The sequence below is a fragment of the Aegilops tauschii genome, chromosome 2 (assembly GCF_002575655.3).
Source record: "Aegilops tauschii subsp. strangulata cultivar AL8/78 chromosome 2, Aet v6.0, whole genome shotgun sequence".
NCBI classification, from domain to species: domain Eukaryota; kingdom Viridiplantae; phylum Streptophyta; class Magnoliopsida; order Poales; family Poaceae; genus Aegilops; species Aegilops tauschii.
The window spans coordinates 327,426,297-327,445,222 of NC_053036.3; the positions used below are offsets into that span (position 1 = coordinate 327,426,297).

Here is an 18,926-nt window from a genome sequence, read left to right on the forward strand (position 1 = left end):
TGCTAAACAAACTAAGATGCATGTGAATGAAGGCCAGCAGTCTGCGGATTGCGCGGCTTAGCTTAGCTGAATCTGCAGATTAAGTAACTAACGAAGCTAAGCTAGCTCGGTGTCTGCTCCAACGGATAGCGGCGGCGTGTAGACAAGTGATACATAATCATCTATCTTTCTTTCTGTTTCTACGGCCATACGCATGCAAGGTATGACTAACGACCGATCGAGCAGCTTGGTTATTCTTCTTATCATAGAAATACAAGAGAGGTAGCCGTTGCCTTTGCAAATACTCCTACTTACAAAGTCAACGATCCATCCATATCCAGATGGATATGTTTCCTTCTCCCCATTTCACATCTGTAACGCAGGGGAACACAGCCAATGCTTCACAGGCAGCACGTGCACCCGGCCGGAGAGTCTTCTCTTCCATCTCCATCATCATCAGAAAAAAAAAACAAGTAACCGTGCTCCGTGATTCGTGCAGTTAATCATGCATACCATGTACTAATATCCAACTGGTTGTCAGGCATGTGCGCAGGCAGTAAACAATTGCGCGCGTAATTCTTCTTGTCAGCTAGGGCAGAGTTGCGTATGCACTTGTTTATTTTGGAAGTATCTTTGAACTGAACAAAACGAAAGAGCCGTTGGTTTTGTCACGCTCGGCAGCTAGTTAGCGGCCGACTTGCATGTCAACATCGAAAGATCCGAAATGAGGAAGCTTCCATTTTTCTAATTATATTATATGCACCTCTGAAGAAAGGAACAGCATGATCGATCGATCGATCGATATACTGACCATCCCATTCCCAGGGATAAGAATTAGGATGGAGAGCACACGAGATACCCTTGAATGGTTGGATCAACTTTAGGGTCCGAATTCATGGCCGATGCGTGCAGTAAAGCACCCAAAAAGATTTACTCATGACTCACCATCACGAGGGATCCGCCAATTTCTTGTAGAAAATTCTCCAACGAAAAGCTGCTCGCTGGTTTTTTCCCCGCAAAAAAGAAAAAGAAAATATTCTCGCTGGTTAAAACATTTAACCCCGGGTGGCGTCCGTATCTGGATGCCAGGGTTTGCTGAATCATATTCTATTTCCGCATGGGAAACGATCGCTGAAATCAATATGAATATGCATGATTTGTTTCAGATTGCAGTTCAGACGATTCTTTGGACTTGTATTAGATTAGATTATTCGACCCCCCATCGATCAACACAACTCGCGCACTACTCCCTGGGCCGGACGGGAGACGAACGAGTGTGTGTGTGCATAATGTATGCATGTGATTGAATTTGAGCCAAGAGTGCTCGATTGAATCATATCGATCAAGTCAAAACCTAGCAACCAACTTGGCAGCCGCATGACGGCCGGCCATCCAGCGAGTTTAAGATAATGCCTCCAACTCAGCATTCATATTTGCAGCCATCTCCCATCTGTCTATCTAGTCCCAATTTTGACCACCATCTCAGCCGTTGACCCGCTTGCATGCTACTCCCTACACACAGCGCAATCTAGCTGTTAGCTAGCTACCAGTATTACCCAGACAAAGTTCTATATAAGGGGCTTGAGCCTCCCTGCCCTCTCACCACATCCCATACCTCCTTGATCATCGGCTTTGAGCCTGCTTAATCATTCTAGTGCTCTGAGTTCTTGCCGACCGACCAACCATGGCCGGCGGCGCCGTCGTGAACACGTCCGGTGGTAAGGACTACCCTGGCAGGCTCACCATCTTCGTCTTCTTCACCTGCGTCGTCGCCGCCACCGGCGGCCTCATCTTCGGATATGATATCGGCATCTCAGGTATGTACATGGATCACGCGCCCACGCACATCCTCTACTCTATTCGACAAGCAAAATTACTGACTGTGTTGATTTCCTACGTACGTGCGTACAGGGGGCGTGACGTCCATGAACCCTTTCCTGAAAAAGTTCTTCCCGGAGGTGTACAACAAGAAGCAGATGAAGGGCTCCGCCAACCAATACTGTAAGTACGACAATCAGCTGCTCCAGACCTTCACCTCCTCCCTCTACCTCGCGGCGCTCGTCTCCTCCTTCTTCGCCGCCACCGTCACACGGGTCGTGGGCCGCAAGTGGTCCATGTTCACCGGAGGGCTCACCTTCCTCATCGGCGCCGCGCTTAACGGGGCGGCGGAGAACATCGCCATGCTCATCGTCGGGCGCATCCTCCTCGGTGTCGGCGTTGGCTTCGCCAATCAGGTAATGACTAGTACCTATAATACTCCGCTCCGTTAGCTCGTTCATTTGTACTCCTATTATCTGTGGCTTATGTCCTCGTTGTAATTAACGTCAAGGCAGCCCATGTGATGTACGCGTATATACTACGTAGTACTCCAAGTTCAATCGCCGACGATACTCTTTTTTAGTTGGATCAATCGTCGGTACATAACCTAACTAGTATAGCTGCACTTGATTATTACTACAATAATGATTTTGTTCATAAACTACTCCACAAAGTACTCCCTCCGTTCCATAATATAAGAGCGTTTTTTACACTAGTGTAGTGTCAAAGATGTTCTTATATTATGGGACGGAGGGAGTAGCATATATACACAAATTTAGTAGACAGTAGCCAGTAGTAGGTGGCAAAATGAAATGAATTTACAGCTACATACTACAAGTACATGTCATCCTCATATCCATCCATGTCGAGCCATCTAATGAGACAAGAAAGAAATATGCTGATTCTTCTGTTACAATTAAGAACGATTCTGTCAATGATCATGCGTGTCCAAGGTATCCATCAAATACATCACCGGACGAGTTTTCAAAAGAGAGCGAGATTCTCCATAGGAAGTTACAACCACCGTGCATGTGCAAAGTCCAAGCTTGTAGGCTATTTTATTTAGGAAATAATAAAATTTAATTAATTAATTAGTAGTAGTAGGGCCCACTTTGATGCTCCCCAAAGTCCAAGCTGGGCGTAGGTGATGTTTACTTGCAAGATGTTGACGACCGCTTTGTTGTTTCGCTTCATTAGATTACTTGCTTCCATGGCCAAAGCTGTATATGTACCAGCTGCTAATTTTGACTCATTTTAGCTACCATCCTAAAAATATGTATATAATACACTAAAACTGGCATTTCTACCACTGCGTACGTATCCTGATTGATCTCGCGTAGATATTAAATCTTCCATTGAATAACGATGGGATGGGCTGTTGAAAGTATACTATAGTATAGTAGTACGTATTCATTTTAATTAGCAGCTGGTGCTGGTACCGGTTCAATTCATTGGGCCGGCCGGCTAGCTGTTGGTTCATCCGAGGATTCACGTGCATGCAGAAAGTATACTGTTGATGCATGTGAAGCTGATTACATTCCTTGCATCTTCCAAAAGAAATATGTACAGTACGAAAAAAGAGCATCATGAGCAAAGTAGGAACCACGGAAAGAGATTCGTGGATGTCCTTGTAGTACGATTTGTCACATAACTCATACAGTAGGATATAAAATTGCCAGTTGAGAGAAATGAGGTACGCAAGTTGGCATGCCATTTTCCACGGGCCACTGCTTTCTTTAGTCCTCCAAAGACTTTGACTCCGTTAGATCAACGGCATCGTTTTCAGAGCAATAGTCATGTGAGGAAGAAGCAAGGAAGAAAGACGTGCCGAAAGCAATGCAGACAAAACAGTGGGAAGAATACCAGCAAATACTCCTACTTTAGCAATTTAATTTATATTCTGATAGTAGAAATGTATCTCAAACATGCATTCTAATTAAGCGTCATGTTATTAGTTTGTGCATTCAAATTTGATAAAAAGAAAAGAAAAAAAATCTGTGTTTGGTCTAACATTGGAATGGACGTTTGCTGCATGCAGTCTGTGCCGGTGTACCTGTCGGAGATGGCGCCTGCGCGTCTCCGGGGCATGCTCAACATCGGGTTCCAGCTGATGATCACCATCGGCATCCTGGCGGCGGCGCTCATCAACTACGGCACCAACAAGATCAAGGCCGGGTACGGGTGGCGCATCAGCCTGGCCCTGGCGGCCGTCCCCGCGGGCATCATCACCCTCGGCTCCCTCTTCCTCCCCGACACCCCCAACTCCCTCATCGAGCGCGGCCACCCGGAGGCGGCGCGCCGCATGCTGAACCGCATCCGCGGCAGCGACGTGGACATCAGCGAGGAGTACGCGGACCTGGTGGTGGCGAGCGAGGAGTCGAAGCTGGTGCAGCACCCGTGGCGCAACATCCTGCAGCGCAAGTACCGGCCGCAGCTGACCATGGCGATCATGATCCCCTTCTTCCAGCAGCTGACGGGCATCAACGTCATCATGTTCTACGCGCCGGTGCTGTTCGAGACGCTGGGGTTCAAGGGCGACGCGTCGCTCATGTCGGCCGTCATCACGGGCCTGGTCAACGTCTTCGCGACGCTCGTGTCCGTGTTCACCGTGGACCGGCTGGGGCGGCGGAAGCTGTTCCTGCAGGGCGGCTCGCAGATGCTGGTGAGCCAGCTGGTGGTGGGCACCCTGATCGCGGTCAAGTTCGGGACGAGCGGCGTGGGGGAGATGCCCAAGGGGTACGCGGCGGCGGTGGTGCTCTTCATCTGCCTCTACGTGGCCGGGTTCGCGTGGTCGTGGGGGCCCCTGGGGTGGCTGGTGCCCAGCGAGATCTTCCCGCTGGAGATCAGGCCCGCCGGGCAGAGCATCAACGTGTCGGTCAACATGCTCTTCACCTTCGTCATCGCGCAGGCGTTCCTCACCATGCTCTGCCACATGAAGTTCGGCCTCTTCTACTTCTTCGCCGGCTGGGTGGTGATCATGACCGTCTTCATCGCGCTCTTCCTGCCGGAGACCAAGAACGTGCCCATCGAGGAGATGGTGCTCGTCTGGAAGGGGCACTGGTTCTGGCGCAGGTACATCGGAGACGCTGACGTCCACGTCGGCGCCAACAACGGCAAGGGCGCCGCCATCGCATAGATTCCTTCCTTCCCTAGCTCCGTCTCCGTCGTGTACATTAATTGCTTTTCTTCCTCTCTTCCTTGTTTGTCCTCGTACTTAGATGCGTGCTTAGGTCAAACCGTGTGTTTCTCTTCTGTATGTGCTTCAAGATTCTTGCATTAATTAAGATGGTACCATCAATCATCATTGTTCTCATACCACGTATATATTTTCACTTGGAAGAAGAATCAGCCGCCTCCGCGCCCGTCCGATGCGCCAACGAGTCACCCTGTGATCTCCCTCTGCCTATGAATTTTTTGGCACTGCTCACGCACCCACCGTGCATCACCTCTCGCGCGCCCCTCCCTTGCGGCATACCTCGTACTATCATTGTATCGACGTACGACAATCTATGGGCTCAGAAGCCCTTCTACGTTCGACTAGGCCTCGCAGCATACAAAGAGCAGAATCAATCACGGAGCGCATAGATTGTCATTGTGGTAGCCCTTTCATCTACAAAAGGAGGCCCATGACAATCTTTACAAGGATCGACAGCCTGCCCATTTGCACTAGCTCTCCCGAGCTCCTTGGCGGCAAGGTTGTGCTCTCTTGTAACTTGGGCATTTCCACGATCGGTTTACTCAGGTTCGGGTCTCTGTGAAGCGTAAAACTCCACTCCTACTTTGGTGGAATTATATGTGAAAATGCCCAAGTTACAAGAGAGCGCAACCTTGCCGCCAAGGAGCTCGGGAGAGCTAGTGCAAATGGGCAGGTTGTCGACGCTTATAAAGGTTGTCATGGGCCTCCTTTTGTAGATGAAAGGGCTACCACAATGACAAAATGGTAAATACAGAAGGCAGATAGTGGCTACAGTGCTATCATACATAATTCTGGCGGTATAGGACATGAACATTTAATGCTCCATTAGGTGTCACGCTGAGGAGGAATGCCGACAAGGGAGCCTAACTCCACTTGTGCCGCTCGCCCAGCTACCTCTTATTCTTTCGTCACGCCCCTTGGACGGGTGTCAATAAAGTTGCTATTCAATGGCGGGTCGCCACGTGTCCTGACAAGCTCTACCTAACCACCTATCGCTCGACACCCGTCGGCAAGCTCCTGACAGCTGCCACGGTGGAGCGGTGGGAGGAAACTCGTCGGTCTTGAGGTTGTTGGTCCGGAGCCTGCCGGCTTGTAGCTTGCCGGCGACTTGAGTCTTGATCTTCAGTACATATTTAGTACTTCTCGATGACCTGCCTGAAGGTCTTCTTCATGGTTTTTTACCAAGTATTGAGTATTTGTAAATGGCCATCTTCTGTTAAGCCCTTGCCGCTGGGAAGGTTGCGACTGTCTGTGCATAGTTAGGGTATAAACACCCGTGTTTAATACACCGACACATTCACAACCGCCGCCTCGCCGTTGCAGCATAGCCGGCCCCATCGAACCGCATGGGTTCTCCACAGGTCGTCTTCCATCCAAATCAGACGACGCCGTGTGCCGGCTTCTGCAACAACGTCTACTTCGACCCGTTTTCACCAACGTTGTCGTCAACAACCTCACTTCTACAGCAGCCACGGCACAGTACGTGCGTCATGATTTAGTCATGTCTCTAATTATGGGTGCTGCTGCATGTGCGATGCTGCTATTTTGTTCATCTAGTATGCTAGAGCTATGCATGCTAATTATTGTTCTAGTCATTTATTATTTACTGGAGTTAATCATGAATTTGACTAATTTTCCAATAATAAGACAATTAGGCAATTTTTCGAGTTAATTATGGCTGGATTCGCTGATGAACTGAGGTCACATAAGTTTATCATTGTGCACTTCAAAAGGTGGCAAGTGAAGTCCACGCTCTCACTTACTGCTCTGGAAGTTTTACACGTTAGTATTAGCATGCTAGAGGGGATCTCTAGTGAAGATCAAGAAAATCCAGGGTGCCAACATTATTTTTGTCGGATGTGTTCTGAGTGTTTTCATTGACCGTCTATGTGCTGTATTCATGCACTGATGGACATACAAGAAGGGAAGACACTGTGCAATGCACTGAATGCTAAATTCGGTGTAACTGATGCAGGAAGTGAACTGTATCTCATGGAGAGCCTCCACGATTATAAAATGGTGAATAATCATTTTGTAGTTGAACAAGCTCATGAGATATAATGCATTGTAAAGGAACTCAAACCCCTTAAGTGTCCCCTTAAGTGTGATTCGCCCGACAAATTCATGGTTGAGTGCATGATTGCAAAGTTGCCTCCTTGATGAAGGTGTTTCGCCACTGTGAAACATAAGAGACAAAGATATCGGTTGAAAATCTGATAGCATCTATTGACATTGAGGAGAAACCTCAGGCTAAAGACAGCACTGAGAAAGGAGACGAGTTTCATCCTAGCGCCAATATGATGCATAGATACTGACATAACAAGAACAAAGTAAAGGACAAGCCTATTCTCACAAGCCTGTCAAGACTCTCGATGGGCGTTCAGGTTTACCTGCAAAATCGGGTCGGGTAATTCGGGTAAAAAATATTTTGGGTTTCCAAAAATAATACCCGAAATTTGTGCAGAAAATTTGCCAACATATTATGCAATACCCGTACTACCCGTTTCAGAAAATCCTTGCCAGTTTCAGAAAATTTGTGCAAATTCGGGTTCGGGTTCAGGTAATACCCGTACTACCCGAAGTAGTAAGCAGTGAAGAAAAGTGCCAACAATAGTGGAATGAGATGGACTGCAATTTGGTGGCCGGCGTTGGCGGTGCAAGACTATAGGCAGCGATTTGGACGTGCAACAGTGGAATGAGATGGGGAACGCCGGTCGTTGGGAGTCACGTCATGCAGGTCGGCGGGCAAGTGGTGTTGCGTCGAGGAGGTGCCGTCGGGGAAGATGAGATGAGATGGATGATGGCCAGTGGCCTAGCGCCGTCGCCCGGCTGAACGCAGCCTCCAGGCTTGCTTGTCACGGCGGAGCAGATGCGGACCGGCGACGGACCACAGTACGCCGGTGCTAATGGGGTGGCGTTGTGGGGTGGGGTGGCGTCGTGGTGTGGGGACTAGGAATAGGAAGGGGGCGCTCGGATTTGGAGGAGTTGGGGACGCATGCAACTTAGGTTTGCTTGCAGGGGCCGAGGGCTAGCGATGGCCTTTTGGGTTGGGCCTTCTTTGCGCAAGTGTGCGGCATGTTTTACTTGCCTGACTAATTAGTTCGGGCTATTCGTGTAATTCGGGTACCGTGGCCTTTTACGCGAATTACCCGTATTAAATTCGGATTTTCAGATCTGCTACCCAATATAGTGCAGGCTATTCGGGTTTTATGCCCAACACGAGTCAAGACTACTACTATTCGTGTAGTGTTAAAAACGTTCTTATATTATGGGACGGAGGGAGTACTTTCAAGAAGAAGAAGATGACAAGACTGAGATAGAGTGCTACGCCTGTGGAAAGCTCAGACACTTCTTCAAGGAATGCCCACAACATGCAGACCGTAGAGGGAAAACGGCCACCAATAACGTCAACATGGTGACCGCTAGCAATAAGTTAGTAAACCAAATCGATATTGGTATTAATGATGATGCAAGTGTTTGACACTCTTGTTTATGTCACCTTAATTTTGATTTAATGTCTTGGCTATCCAGTATTTTGAATTTCACTATTGCAACAAACCCTATGTGCATTCGTGCATAACAAGAACCAACGTGAAAATAAAGAATCCCCTCGTATGCTTAAAACTTTTCCTTTCTTCCCAATTAAACCGGACTCGACACTCTAAAGTTGATATGCATGGCATAATTGAGTTAACCAAACTTTTATGAAAACCGAGCTTTAACATAATTTTCTTCAGAAAATCCACTCAACACGATCATAGGCTTTATACATGTCCACCTTAATAGCACACAAACCCTCCTTACCTTTTCTCTTATTTTTAATTGTGTGATAGCACTCATAGGCCACTAGTTGGTAATCATTCTCCCATGACAAAATCACTTTAAGTAGAGCTACTAATACCTCATGTAAGATTAATTTCAATCGTGTAGCCCCTTGCCCTTGTAGACCACATTACACAAACTAATTGGCTTAAACTGAGTAACCTTCTTTGGAGAATTTATTTTAGGAATCATCATAATTGCAGTCTCGCTCCACCCTGAAGGAATAGTGCAAGTATTCGCCACTTGAAGAATTATCTCAACCACGTGGGTGCCTATAAGAGCATCTCTAGCAGACCCCGTATAAGTGGTCAAACCCGCAAAATAACCGTTTTTTACAGTTTCAGTCGAAAAAACGAGTCCGAACAGACCCCGCAAAATCGTCCGACTCTTAAAAAATTTTAAGGGGTCCTGTAAACGCGAACGCGAAACCCTCATATATACAGTTTTGAGGGCAACTTTGACAGGGCCCTGCATACCGGTCAACGTTGACGGTTGAGGAATCTTTGCTCCCGCCAACGCCATGAAGCTCGCCGGCCGCCGCACCCGTCCGCCTCCCGGCCGCCGCGCTCGTCCGCCGCCCGGCCGATAGCCAGCCGGCCCTCCGTCCCGGCCGCCGCGCTCGCCCGTGGCTCCACGGCTCTCGAACGGAGCTAGCTAGCTCAATCCATTCGAACAGAGCTAGCTAGCTAGCTAGCAGCTCAATCCATTCGAAGAGCTAGCTAGCTCGATGTGCCGGCTGTTCGATCCGGCCGCCGCTCGCGCCGCCCCGGCAGCCCTGGCCTCCGCGCGCACCGCGCTTGCCCCGGCCGTCCTGGCCTCTGCCCGCGCCATTCTTGCCTCGCGTTTTCCCTCGTCCATCTGTCCGCCGGATTGACGCGAGGAAGAGGACAACTAAAAAAAGAGCTAGCTCTGGGTCTGCTCGGTATATTTGGAGAATATATATTTTTACGGGTTGATTATACGGGGTCTAAGTCTGTCCTCGCCCGCGCCGGCCTGCATATACCCTTTTTCGCGAACTGTAAAAGACTTATACGGGTCAGGATTTTGCAGGGTCTGCTAGAGATGCTCTAAAGTATTTTCCTGTGCAAAATGATTCCCCAGCCTGATTTTGGGTAGGAAAAGGGAACTTAAAACTACTTTCAGGTTTCAGCTTGCAGCAACAGCCAAACCAAAACACGCTAGACAAAAACATCCGACTGACGGTACCAATTCAATTCAGAGGTATTTGTGTTTTGTCTTACAACATTCCTGTGTACTCTTATTCAAAAACACTGCCACGTAGTACTATGACTAAAAAAAATACATGTCTTTAGCAGTATAAGAAAAGTGCTCTTCACCATACTGTTTGAGCTTAATTATTTTACAAACTTAACAGGAAAACTTGCAACATCCTTGTTCAAGAGCCTTGGCTGGCTAGGCAGCTTTGCTCGGATGATCTCACTGCGATTTTTCCTCCAGCTGAATTTGCTTCGCTGGAACTCCAGCACCTGCATATTCCACTGGTCTAGAGCCCAGCGCCGCCATTGGCATGTTCCGGGACCTCAACTGCTTCACCAAAGGGCCTGAAGTATGTGCAGGACGGGCATGCCGTGAAGATGTGCCAGCCACCAACCTGGAAGATTTGCGGTCCGATCTGGAACTGCGGTCAGAACGATGGGAAGAAGAGATCTTGCGTGTGTGACGGTCCGAGACCTCTTTTGAGCCAGTTGCTCTTACAGGCTGCTTGTTGTACACAGCAAGGTTTGGCAAGAGACCTAACAGGTACTTCTTCAGGTGCTGGTCACCTACGTTCTTCTGTGCCGGGTTGCCATCTAGGTTGATGGCTTCGAGGGAATTGTAGTTCGCAGCCAGTTGACCAAGGCCCTTGGATGTAGAGATCTTGTTGTGGCGCAAGTCCAGAACTTTTAGCTTCAGAAGGCGGTGAAGGCCATCTACCTCACTGATCTTGTTACCAGCCAGATATAACTCCTTCAAAGAAGAACATGAAGCCAAACCTAAAAGGTGTCCCAAAACATACATCAATGAGAAGCAAGCAAATCTATTCGTTTTATACTGTCATTAACTGCAAGAGTATGGTGCAATTTTATTAAGAATGAACCCTTCCATGTTATGCACTGGACTGTATTTTCCTCTTCAAAACATTGAATATAACAAGGACCATGGAGCATAGTGATTTCTCTGTTCAGAGGATACTGATGGGAAACATGATTAAATTTATTATAAGGACAGCCTACATATTAACTAGTATTGGTGGCAGAACCATGCAAGCCCAGAGCACCAGACAGTGCCTCAAGCACTAAGCTAGCGCTCAGTTCTCCATAAACTAAGCATATTTCATAAGGAGAAAGTAAAAGCTGTTGAAATCCATACCATGGCCAATTCTAGAGATCCTATTATAGCTTATGTCCAGCAAACGTAAGCGTGTTAGTTCTCTAAGGCCTTCAATAATCGAGATATTATTGTTCGACAGGCTTAACATGTGAAGACCTTTCGGAAGAGCTCCAGCAGTTATGCGCACTGTGCAGAAAACCCCAGGTGTTAGAGAAATTGATAGTATTATCTCCTGAAACAAATGAATATTCCAATAATAGCTATAATTAATCTGCTTAATTATAGGAAGAAAACTCACCTATTGAGTTCCCTGATAAGTTCAACAGCCGTAGGCCTGAGAACGCGCTCAGTCTTGGGATTGCAACCAAACCAAGGTTTGGCAATTGTGCGGATGAAGAAACAGGAGTCAATTTTGAAATATAAGTGTAAGCTATCTCCATGCCAAGAGGACTTTTAGCATCAGGGCGCACAGCAGAAACGCTGATCACCGGATCGCTATATTTTGTTGATGCAGAACTTGAACTTTCTCCCTGCTCCTCCACAATGATGTCACTGTCAATATCAATTTGGCTGATCCAATCCTCGATCCTTTTAATGCTGTAAGCTCTTGGACTAAGTTCATTTGGGTCCTCGTCAAAATGCTGATCACCATTCATTCCAGTTTCGTTGTGTTCAGCTTCCTCACTAATATCCTTCAAGTCAGACAGGTTCTTCAAATTAGGCATGTCAATGCCAAGTGACTCGTGGTCGAGACCGCTATTTCGGTTCCACAATTTCTCTTCCCTCTCTTGATTTAAAGCACCATTGATAACACAATAATGCCCTGAATCCGCAGAGCAAGCGGCAACTTGATGAGCTGAGTTATCAGCAGCAATATATTTGCCATCCCAGTAGTCATGACTTAGCATCCCATCCCTCACAAACTTTCCATCTATACTTGCAGAGGACCGTTGGCCATCTTCAGCAGCATCAGAGCGACCTCCTGAACCATCCTCCAAGTCTAATGTTTCAGAGATACCTGGCGAAGAAGGTCCAGCACAAAGCACAGGCAAATTTGATTTTGACCGATTTGTTTCATCGCCACTCAAGTAATCAACCTTTTCACCGTCCATTGAACATAAATCCTCAAAAGATCTGCAACGGGGGCCTAGTCTCTCAGAATCAACAGAACCTTCTCGGTCACTATCAGAATTATTCTGAAATATAGCAGATTGTGACCTTGGAAATTTGCTATGGTCATAAGAGTGATGCCTGTCAGAGTCAGCGGCATGATCAACTGAAGGTTCATAAACACCATGACTGATTAGGTCAGATGAGGCATCAAAAACATTCTGGTTGTTCTTGCTGCCTAACCTGGTGGATTCTTCAACATCTGTATTGCTCTTGAAACCAGAGCAATGGCTTCTGTAATCATGGTCTGTAATATCACAGTCAGTACCTTCACTGCCATGATGATCACAATCCTCTTGAAGCATGTTCCCAAGAGACTGGCTCTTCTGTAGGTGCCCAACTTTCTCCTCCTTGTCATCATCAGAGCATGCATGTCTATTCCACTCATCAGATCTCCAGCATTCTTGGTGAGATGATGAGTTAATATCATACTGCCCACTAGCAACTGAATGGTTATTTTCATCCGCCATCTGCTTCGGGCTCACTGATCCAGCAGTGAACTTCACTGTTTGTTCCTGAGAATCTTTCTTTGAAACAGTGAGCATGGTCTTATCTGCTAGCAGAAAGACCTCCTAAAGTACAAAAGGGGAACAAAGATATTTGGGAAATGATTAGTTGTCAGCTCAAACAAAGAATACAATTGGAAACTATTCAAAATACATCAGCTATTTTCCATACCTTTGGTTTCTGTTGTGTAGTAGAGGATGAAAAGCATAAAAACCTAACCATAAGTCAACTCTAGTGTCAACTGAGCTAACACCAGATCCAAAAACAGAGTTGATCCAATCACATTGCTAAATCACAGGCCTGTCTTGGAAGAGAGCTCAGCTCAAAAAAATTGTTACATCTCAGCTGCTGTCCTCAATTAACCGTAATCAACAAAAAGTCCCTCCAGTGCTCGCCGTAATCTCCAGATGTATGATGGGATTACTCCCAGAGGCAGCAATAAGTTGATTGCAGAATTGTTGCAAATCCACACCCACTCAGAGGTGCGAGACCTGAATGATCTCTTGATATCTGCCAGAATGGAAGAAGGATTTAGGAACTAGACTATTCCAGGAGGTTGCATGTAATCGTGGAAATCCTGCAGAAACAAGAAGAGTGTGAGCAATCTGGCACGCATCATACCAAACATGTGAAATCTTGACTTGAAATGTTCCAAGGTTTTAGCATGTTAAGCATATATATACAGCAAAAGGCCAAACTGTTTGCAGTTATCTTTTCAGTCAAAAAGCAACCATTAATTGTTGATGTACACAATTACTAAGGAGAATTGTTCCTTACTCGTCACGGCCTAGATTAACCTGAAACTGAAAACAGGTACTGTACAAAATATTTAGTTCCATGCAAGAACAAAGCATATGCATACCACTGCTGTTCGACTGAGATCATAACAAGTGCAAGCAAACCTAAGTTGATAGACTCCACAGTTATTGCCAATATATACTAGTACCTTGCAAGTTGCAACAGAAGGGGCAAGATCCAAACCGAAAGGGTTTTTGATGTCCCTGAGTCCGATCACAATTATTGAGATTCGAGAGATCCTACACCTCAACCTCGGGAGTCCCTCACACCACACTTTCTCTCCTCCCGTGAAGGGGGAAGCAAGCGAAGGGCATTTTTTCCTGTATCCCCGTTCTGATGTCACGATTTGCACGAGACAGCAGCTGACACGTCAATGTCCTTTCACTGTATTTTACAGCCGAAAGATACAACTTTTGCACTGCTAATCATTATTAATGAGCCTTTTGTAATCTGATGAAAAAACTGGTAACGATGGTGGGAAGTAGTAGTAGTATTATGCTCAGTGCAGCTATTTTTAAACATCTGAGATTAAATCAAGATAATGAATCAAAACAGCGTCGCAATTCTATCCATTATTAAGCCACCGTACAGCTAGCTTCCACTACAACGCGATTAGATTCGAGTAGCCAGGCCATAGATTCGTGTCGAATCCAATTCGATATGGATCCTTCCAGTGTTCTTTGCTTCGAGGAAACCAAATCAAGGAACGGGAATCCGCAACTGAAATCAAGAACGGGGCACGGCCAGACGAACCGAGAAACAGCGCGAATCTATCTAGCATGTATGGTCGAGCAGAGATCATGAGACCGCAAAACCAAATCTAACAACATGAATCCACTAGAATCTAACTAAGGGAAGAAGAAGAAGTAGTAGTAGCAGCAGCAGCAGAAGCGAGTGTTACCTTCTCCTCTCCGCTGCTCCCTCTCCCTCTTCCACGTGAGCGGCGGACGGCGGCGCTTTTGTACAGTCGGATTGGATCTGCCTATGTGTGCGTGCGAGTACGGCGAGTTGTACTCGGATTGGTTAGTGCGAAGAGAGAGGGAGGAGGAAGAGGGGTTGTTGTGGTCGTGTGGTGCGCCGCAATCGCAATTCGCAATTTGCTAACGTGCGGAGGGTAAAGGTGTTGAGGTTTGATTCCATCCTCTTCTTTTTTGGATTTTTATTAAGGGAATTTGACAACTTTGCCCTTAGGTAATACTCCTACCAACTGAATTTGGTATTCTCCTGAAAACTGAATTTGGTAAACCGGTCACGAGGACCAGGGTCCTTGGAAGCGGCGTGACCGCGCAGCCCCCTCTCCCCCGCCGGCCGCCACCCGACCCCGGTGTCCAGCCCTCCTGCCGGCGTCCACTTTCCCGTCCCCCTCCCTGTGCGCGGCCATGGCCTCGGTGGGATCTCGTAGCCCGCCCTCCGTCTCGTCCGCCCTCCAGCGCGAGAGGCCGGTGGTCTCTGGGCTGGGTCTGTCTGGCTCTCCGGGTTTCGCCGGCTCGTCTTCTGCCGGTGCAGCCCGGGCGGAGGTGGCTGCACCGGTCCGGGCGGAGGCGGCAGCGCCCACCCTCACGCGGGCTGGCACCGGCCAGGCCCCACTCACAAGGCTAGGTTGTAACGCCCCGGGACCGATGCTCCAGAAGACTTTCATATATTTCGTGCTCGCCGTGTGTTTTATTTTTGTTTGTTGCATTCATCATGTCATCATGAGCATTGCATTGCATGTTTTCTAAAAAACTTGCACCCGTTGATAGTTGCCGCTTCTTCCTCGTCTCTGTTAACCTTTCTCAAGACCGACCATTCGTTTGTTGCCCGACCGTTTGACCCTCTCTACACAATACTCAAACCCCTCGCGTGCGTGTCCGAAACTTCTCCGAACCCGACCCAGGCAGTCATGACCATTGGATTCGGATCATCCCCAAACATCTATAAAACATCTTCAATTCTCATTTAGGCTTTCCTAACCTATTTATTCCGGACCGTCCGATTACGATCGGAGGGGCCGAATAGACCCTAAGATAACCAACCACCTATATAAAGAACCTAACCCTAGCCCTAAGCTGTCCCATCCATCCATTCCCTCACCCGTCGCCGCCACTCCGTTTTCCTCGGGATCCCTCCCGATCCAGCCGACCCGACCATCTCCCTAGTTTTCAGCGCGGGCCAACCACCTCCTTCCTCCCGTCCTCGAGCTTGCCGGAGGCCTCCGATGCCGCCGGAGCAGCAGCAGCAACAGTCCCGAATAGCGCCGCCCATGGCCTCGTCTCCGGCCAGAACGAGCCTCCCCGTGCTCCTCCACCTCGCCTCGTCGTCCGACGACCGGCGCCGCCGCCGGCGACCACGAGAAAAGCTCCGCTGCCCTTCTCCTCCTCCTGTTGTTTCTTCGCCTCCCTCGTCTTACCTCCGTGTCTCTCTTTCTCTGTTCAAACAGGAGCGCTGCCGACTGTCCTTGCCACCGCCGCACCTCGCCGGATCCGCTACACCCACCACTGACCTGCTCCGTTCCGGCCAGTCCTCGGTGAATCCACCCCAAGCCTCGCGCCATCACCCACCGGAGCCAGACAGCGCTGGATCCCTTCCTCCTGACCTCCTCGGCTCCGGCAACCAGGTCATGCCGCCGCTCCCCGTGCCTCATCTCTTTTCCCTGCTGCTCCTCTCTGAACTTACCCCGCCGTGGCCGCCTGTCTGCAGGTCGCCGATGCACCCGACGGGATGAAGCTGCCGGTGCCCCTGCTCCAGCCCTGTGTCGCCTTCCCCCGCACCGATCCCAACCCCACCGACCCGCACGGCCACCCCGCGCCACGCCCGTGCGCCGGTGTCCTCTGCATCGAAGCCCTGCTTCGGTTGCAGAGAAGAACGAGCGCCTCGACCCACCCTGCAATGTCGCCTCGCCAGCCCATATCGACCGCCCGGATCCGTGCCTCCGCCGCCCTTGCCCGTTCCGGTCGGATCCCGCCGGCTGGGCCCCTCCCCGGCCACCGGTGCCCTCGCCGGAGACCACCTGCGCCGCCCGCCAAGTCCCCTGCTTCACCCGCTGCTGCCTGCTTCATCCACAGACGCACGCAGCCACATCGACCCAGCGCATCCGTTGACCGCTTCGTCAACTCGGCCTCCCGTGCCAGATCGCGAGGCCCAGCGCGCCAGCCTCTGCACCGAACGGGCCTCATCCCACTAGGTGAGGCCAACCCCAGCGCCCAGCCGCCCCTGTTGCGGCCCAGTTCTTTTTTTTCAATTCGGCGATTTTATCTAATTTCCAGGAGACTGCAGATTTGCAGAAAAACCCTCCATGTTCATGCATGTAATAACTAATTAACCATGCATCATATATAAATAATTTATATATGTAAAATGCTCAGAATTTCATCTAGTTTCACAATATGCTTCTCTCATCCATGTTTAAAATGTTTAACTTGCTGTTTGCATTAATTTGCTTTAATGCCATGCTAAAATGCTTTATTTCATAACTAATTAACCGTAGCTCTGAATTTAATAAACTTTATATGTAAATGGAGTAGAAAAATGCCTAGTTTAACTTGGTGCACTTTGTTTTACTGTTTAACAACATTAAAATATGTTTTAGGGCAGAACAGTAGCTAATTCGAAAAGTGGACATGGTGATTTTCCGGAATTGTTGTTTGTTGTTTCCGGCCTCATTTAAATTGCCTAGATAGGTAGTTTTGTTATGCTTCACCCCTTGCCATGTTTAATAACATTTAATATTGTTGGGTACATAACCGAGAGAGAACTTAATGAGTCATGTGGTGTTTCGTCAATATGCAACTCGTTGCATATTGAGCTCCACTTAATTTGTAGTATTGTTTGTGCACTTTGCCATGCCATGCCTCTTTAAACCGGACATGCATCATACTTGATTGTGCATCATGCCATGTTTCTGTGATGGTTGTTTACCATGTTGTTTGCTTCTTTCCGGTTTGCTTCTCTCGTTAGCTTCGGTTTCGTTCCGGAGTTGTGAGGATTCGTTCGACTACGTCCGTTTGTCTTCTTCATGGACTCGTTCTTCTTCCTTGCGGGATCTCAGGCAAGATGACCATACCCTCGAATCACTTCTATCTTTGCTTGCTAGTTGTTCGCTCTATTGCTATGCCGCGCTACCTACCACTTGCTATATCATGCCTCCCAAATTGCCATGAACCTCTAACCTTTGTCACCCTTCTTAGCAAACCGTTGTTTGGCTATGTTACCGCTTTTGCTCAGCCCCTCTTATAGCGTTGCTAGTTGCAGGTGAAGTTGAAGATTGCTCCATGTTGGAACATGTTTATGTTGGGATATCACAATATCTCTTATCTTAATTAATGCATCTATATACTTGGTAAAGGGTGGAAGGCTCGGCCTTATGCCTGGTGTTTTGTTCCACTCTTGCCGCCCTAGTTTCCGTCATACCGTTGTTACGTTCCTTGATTTTGCGTTCCTTACGCGGTTGGGTGATTTATGGGACCCCCTTGACAGTTCGCTTTGAATAAAACTCCTCCAGCAAGGCCCAACCTTGGTTTTACCATTTGCCTACCTAAGCCTTTTTCCCTTGGGTTCTGCAGACTCAAGGGTCGTCTTTATTTACCCCCCCCCCCCCCCCGGGGCCAGTGCTCCTTCGAGTGCTAGTCCAAACCGAGCGATGTCCGGCGCCCCCTGGGCAACCAGGGTCTATGCCAACCCGACGTCTTGCTCATCCGATGTGCCCTGAGAACGAGATATGTGCAGATCCTATCGGGATTTGTTGGCACATCGGGCGGCTTTGCTGGTCTTGTTTTACCATTGTCGAAATGTCTTGTAAACCGGGATTCCGAGACTGATCGGGTCTTCCCGGGAGAAGGAATATCCTTCGTTGACCGTGAGAGCTTATAATGGGCTAAGTTGGGACACCCCTGTAGGGTATTATCTTTCGAAAGCCGTGCCCGCGGTTATGTGGCAGATGGGAATTTCTTAATGTCCGATTGTAGAGAACTTGACACTTGACTTAATTAAAATGCATCAACCGTGTGTGTAACCGTGATGGTCTCTTTTCGGCGGAGTCCGGGAAGTGAACACGGCTTTTGGGTTATGTTTGACGTAAGTAGGAGTTCAGGATCACTTCTTGATCATTGCTAGTTGACAACCGTTCCGTTGCTCCTCTTCTTGCTCTTATTTGCGTATGTTAGCCACCATATATGCTTAGTGCTTGCTGCAGCTCCACCTCATTACCCCTTTCCTACCCATAACCTTAAATAGTCTTGATCTCGCGGGTGTGAGATTGTTGAGTCCTCGTGACTCACTAGCTACTTCCAAACAGTTGCAGGTGCCGATGATACCAGTGCAGGCGATG

General features: G+C 48.3%; 2 protein-coding genes across 2 annotated transcripts; one reads left to right on the forward strand and one right to left on the reverse strand.

Moving 5' to 3' along the window:
* Positions 1-1,316: 1,316 nt before the first annotated feature.
* LOC109740191 (sugar transport protein MST3) lies at positions 1,317-5,095 on the forward strand. The gene is made up of 3 exons (XM_020299231.4): positions 1,317-1,796; positions 1,891-2,213; positions 3,836-5,095. Exons 1-3 carry the CDS (start codon positions 1,664-1,666, stop codon positions 4,931-4,933), a joined length of 1,554 nt encoding a protein of 517 aa, XP_020154820.1. The 5' UTR covers positions 1,317-1,663; the 3' UTR covers positions 4,934-5,095.
* Positions 5,096-9,994: 4,899 nt separating this feature from the next.
* LOC109740225 (uncharacterized) lies at positions 9,995-14,828 on the reverse strand. The gene is made up of 5 exons (XM_020299262.4): positions 14,523-14,828; positions 12,995-13,400; positions 11,445-12,888; positions 11,186-11,332; positions 9,995-10,809 (listed from the first exon to the last, which is right to left on the reverse strand). The coding sequence occupies exons 2-5, from the start codon at positions 13,043-13,045 to the stop codon at positions 10,253-10,255; spliced, it is 2,199 nt and encodes a 732-aa protein (XP_020154851.1). The 5' UTR covers positions 13,046-13,400; positions 14,523-14,828; the 3' UTR covers positions 9,995-10,252.
* Between the last annotated feature and the right edge of the window lie 4,098 nt (positions 14,829-18,926).

Excerpts from the sequence above, each read along its gene's own strand:
- LOC109740191 (XM_020299231.4), top strand. The coding sequence starts at position 1,664 with ATGGCCGGCGGCGCCGTCGTGAACACGTCCGGTGGTAAGGACTACCCT. Across the intron at positions 1,797-1,890 it reads ATATGATATCGGCATCTCAG|GGGGCGTGACGTCCATGAAC; the intron begins GTATGTACATGG and ends ACGTGCGTACAG. Across the intron at positions 2,214-3,835 it reads GCGTTGGCTTCGCCAATCAG|TCTGTGCCGGTGTACCTGTC; the intron begins GTAATGACTAGT and ends TGCTGCATGCAG.
- LOC109740225 (XM_020299262.4), bottom strand. The coding sequence starts at position 13,045 with ATGGTTAGGTTTTTATGCTTTTCATCCTCTACTACACAACAGAAACCA. Across the intron at positions 11,333-11,444 it reads CTTATCAGGGAACTCAATAG|TGCGCATAACTGCTGGAGCT; the intron begins GTGAGTTTTCTT and ends TTTTCTGCACAG. Across the intron at positions 10,810-11,185 it reads GATCTCTAGAATTGGCCATG|GTTTGGCTTCATGTTCTTCT; the intron begins GTATGGATTTCA and ends GACACCTTTTAG.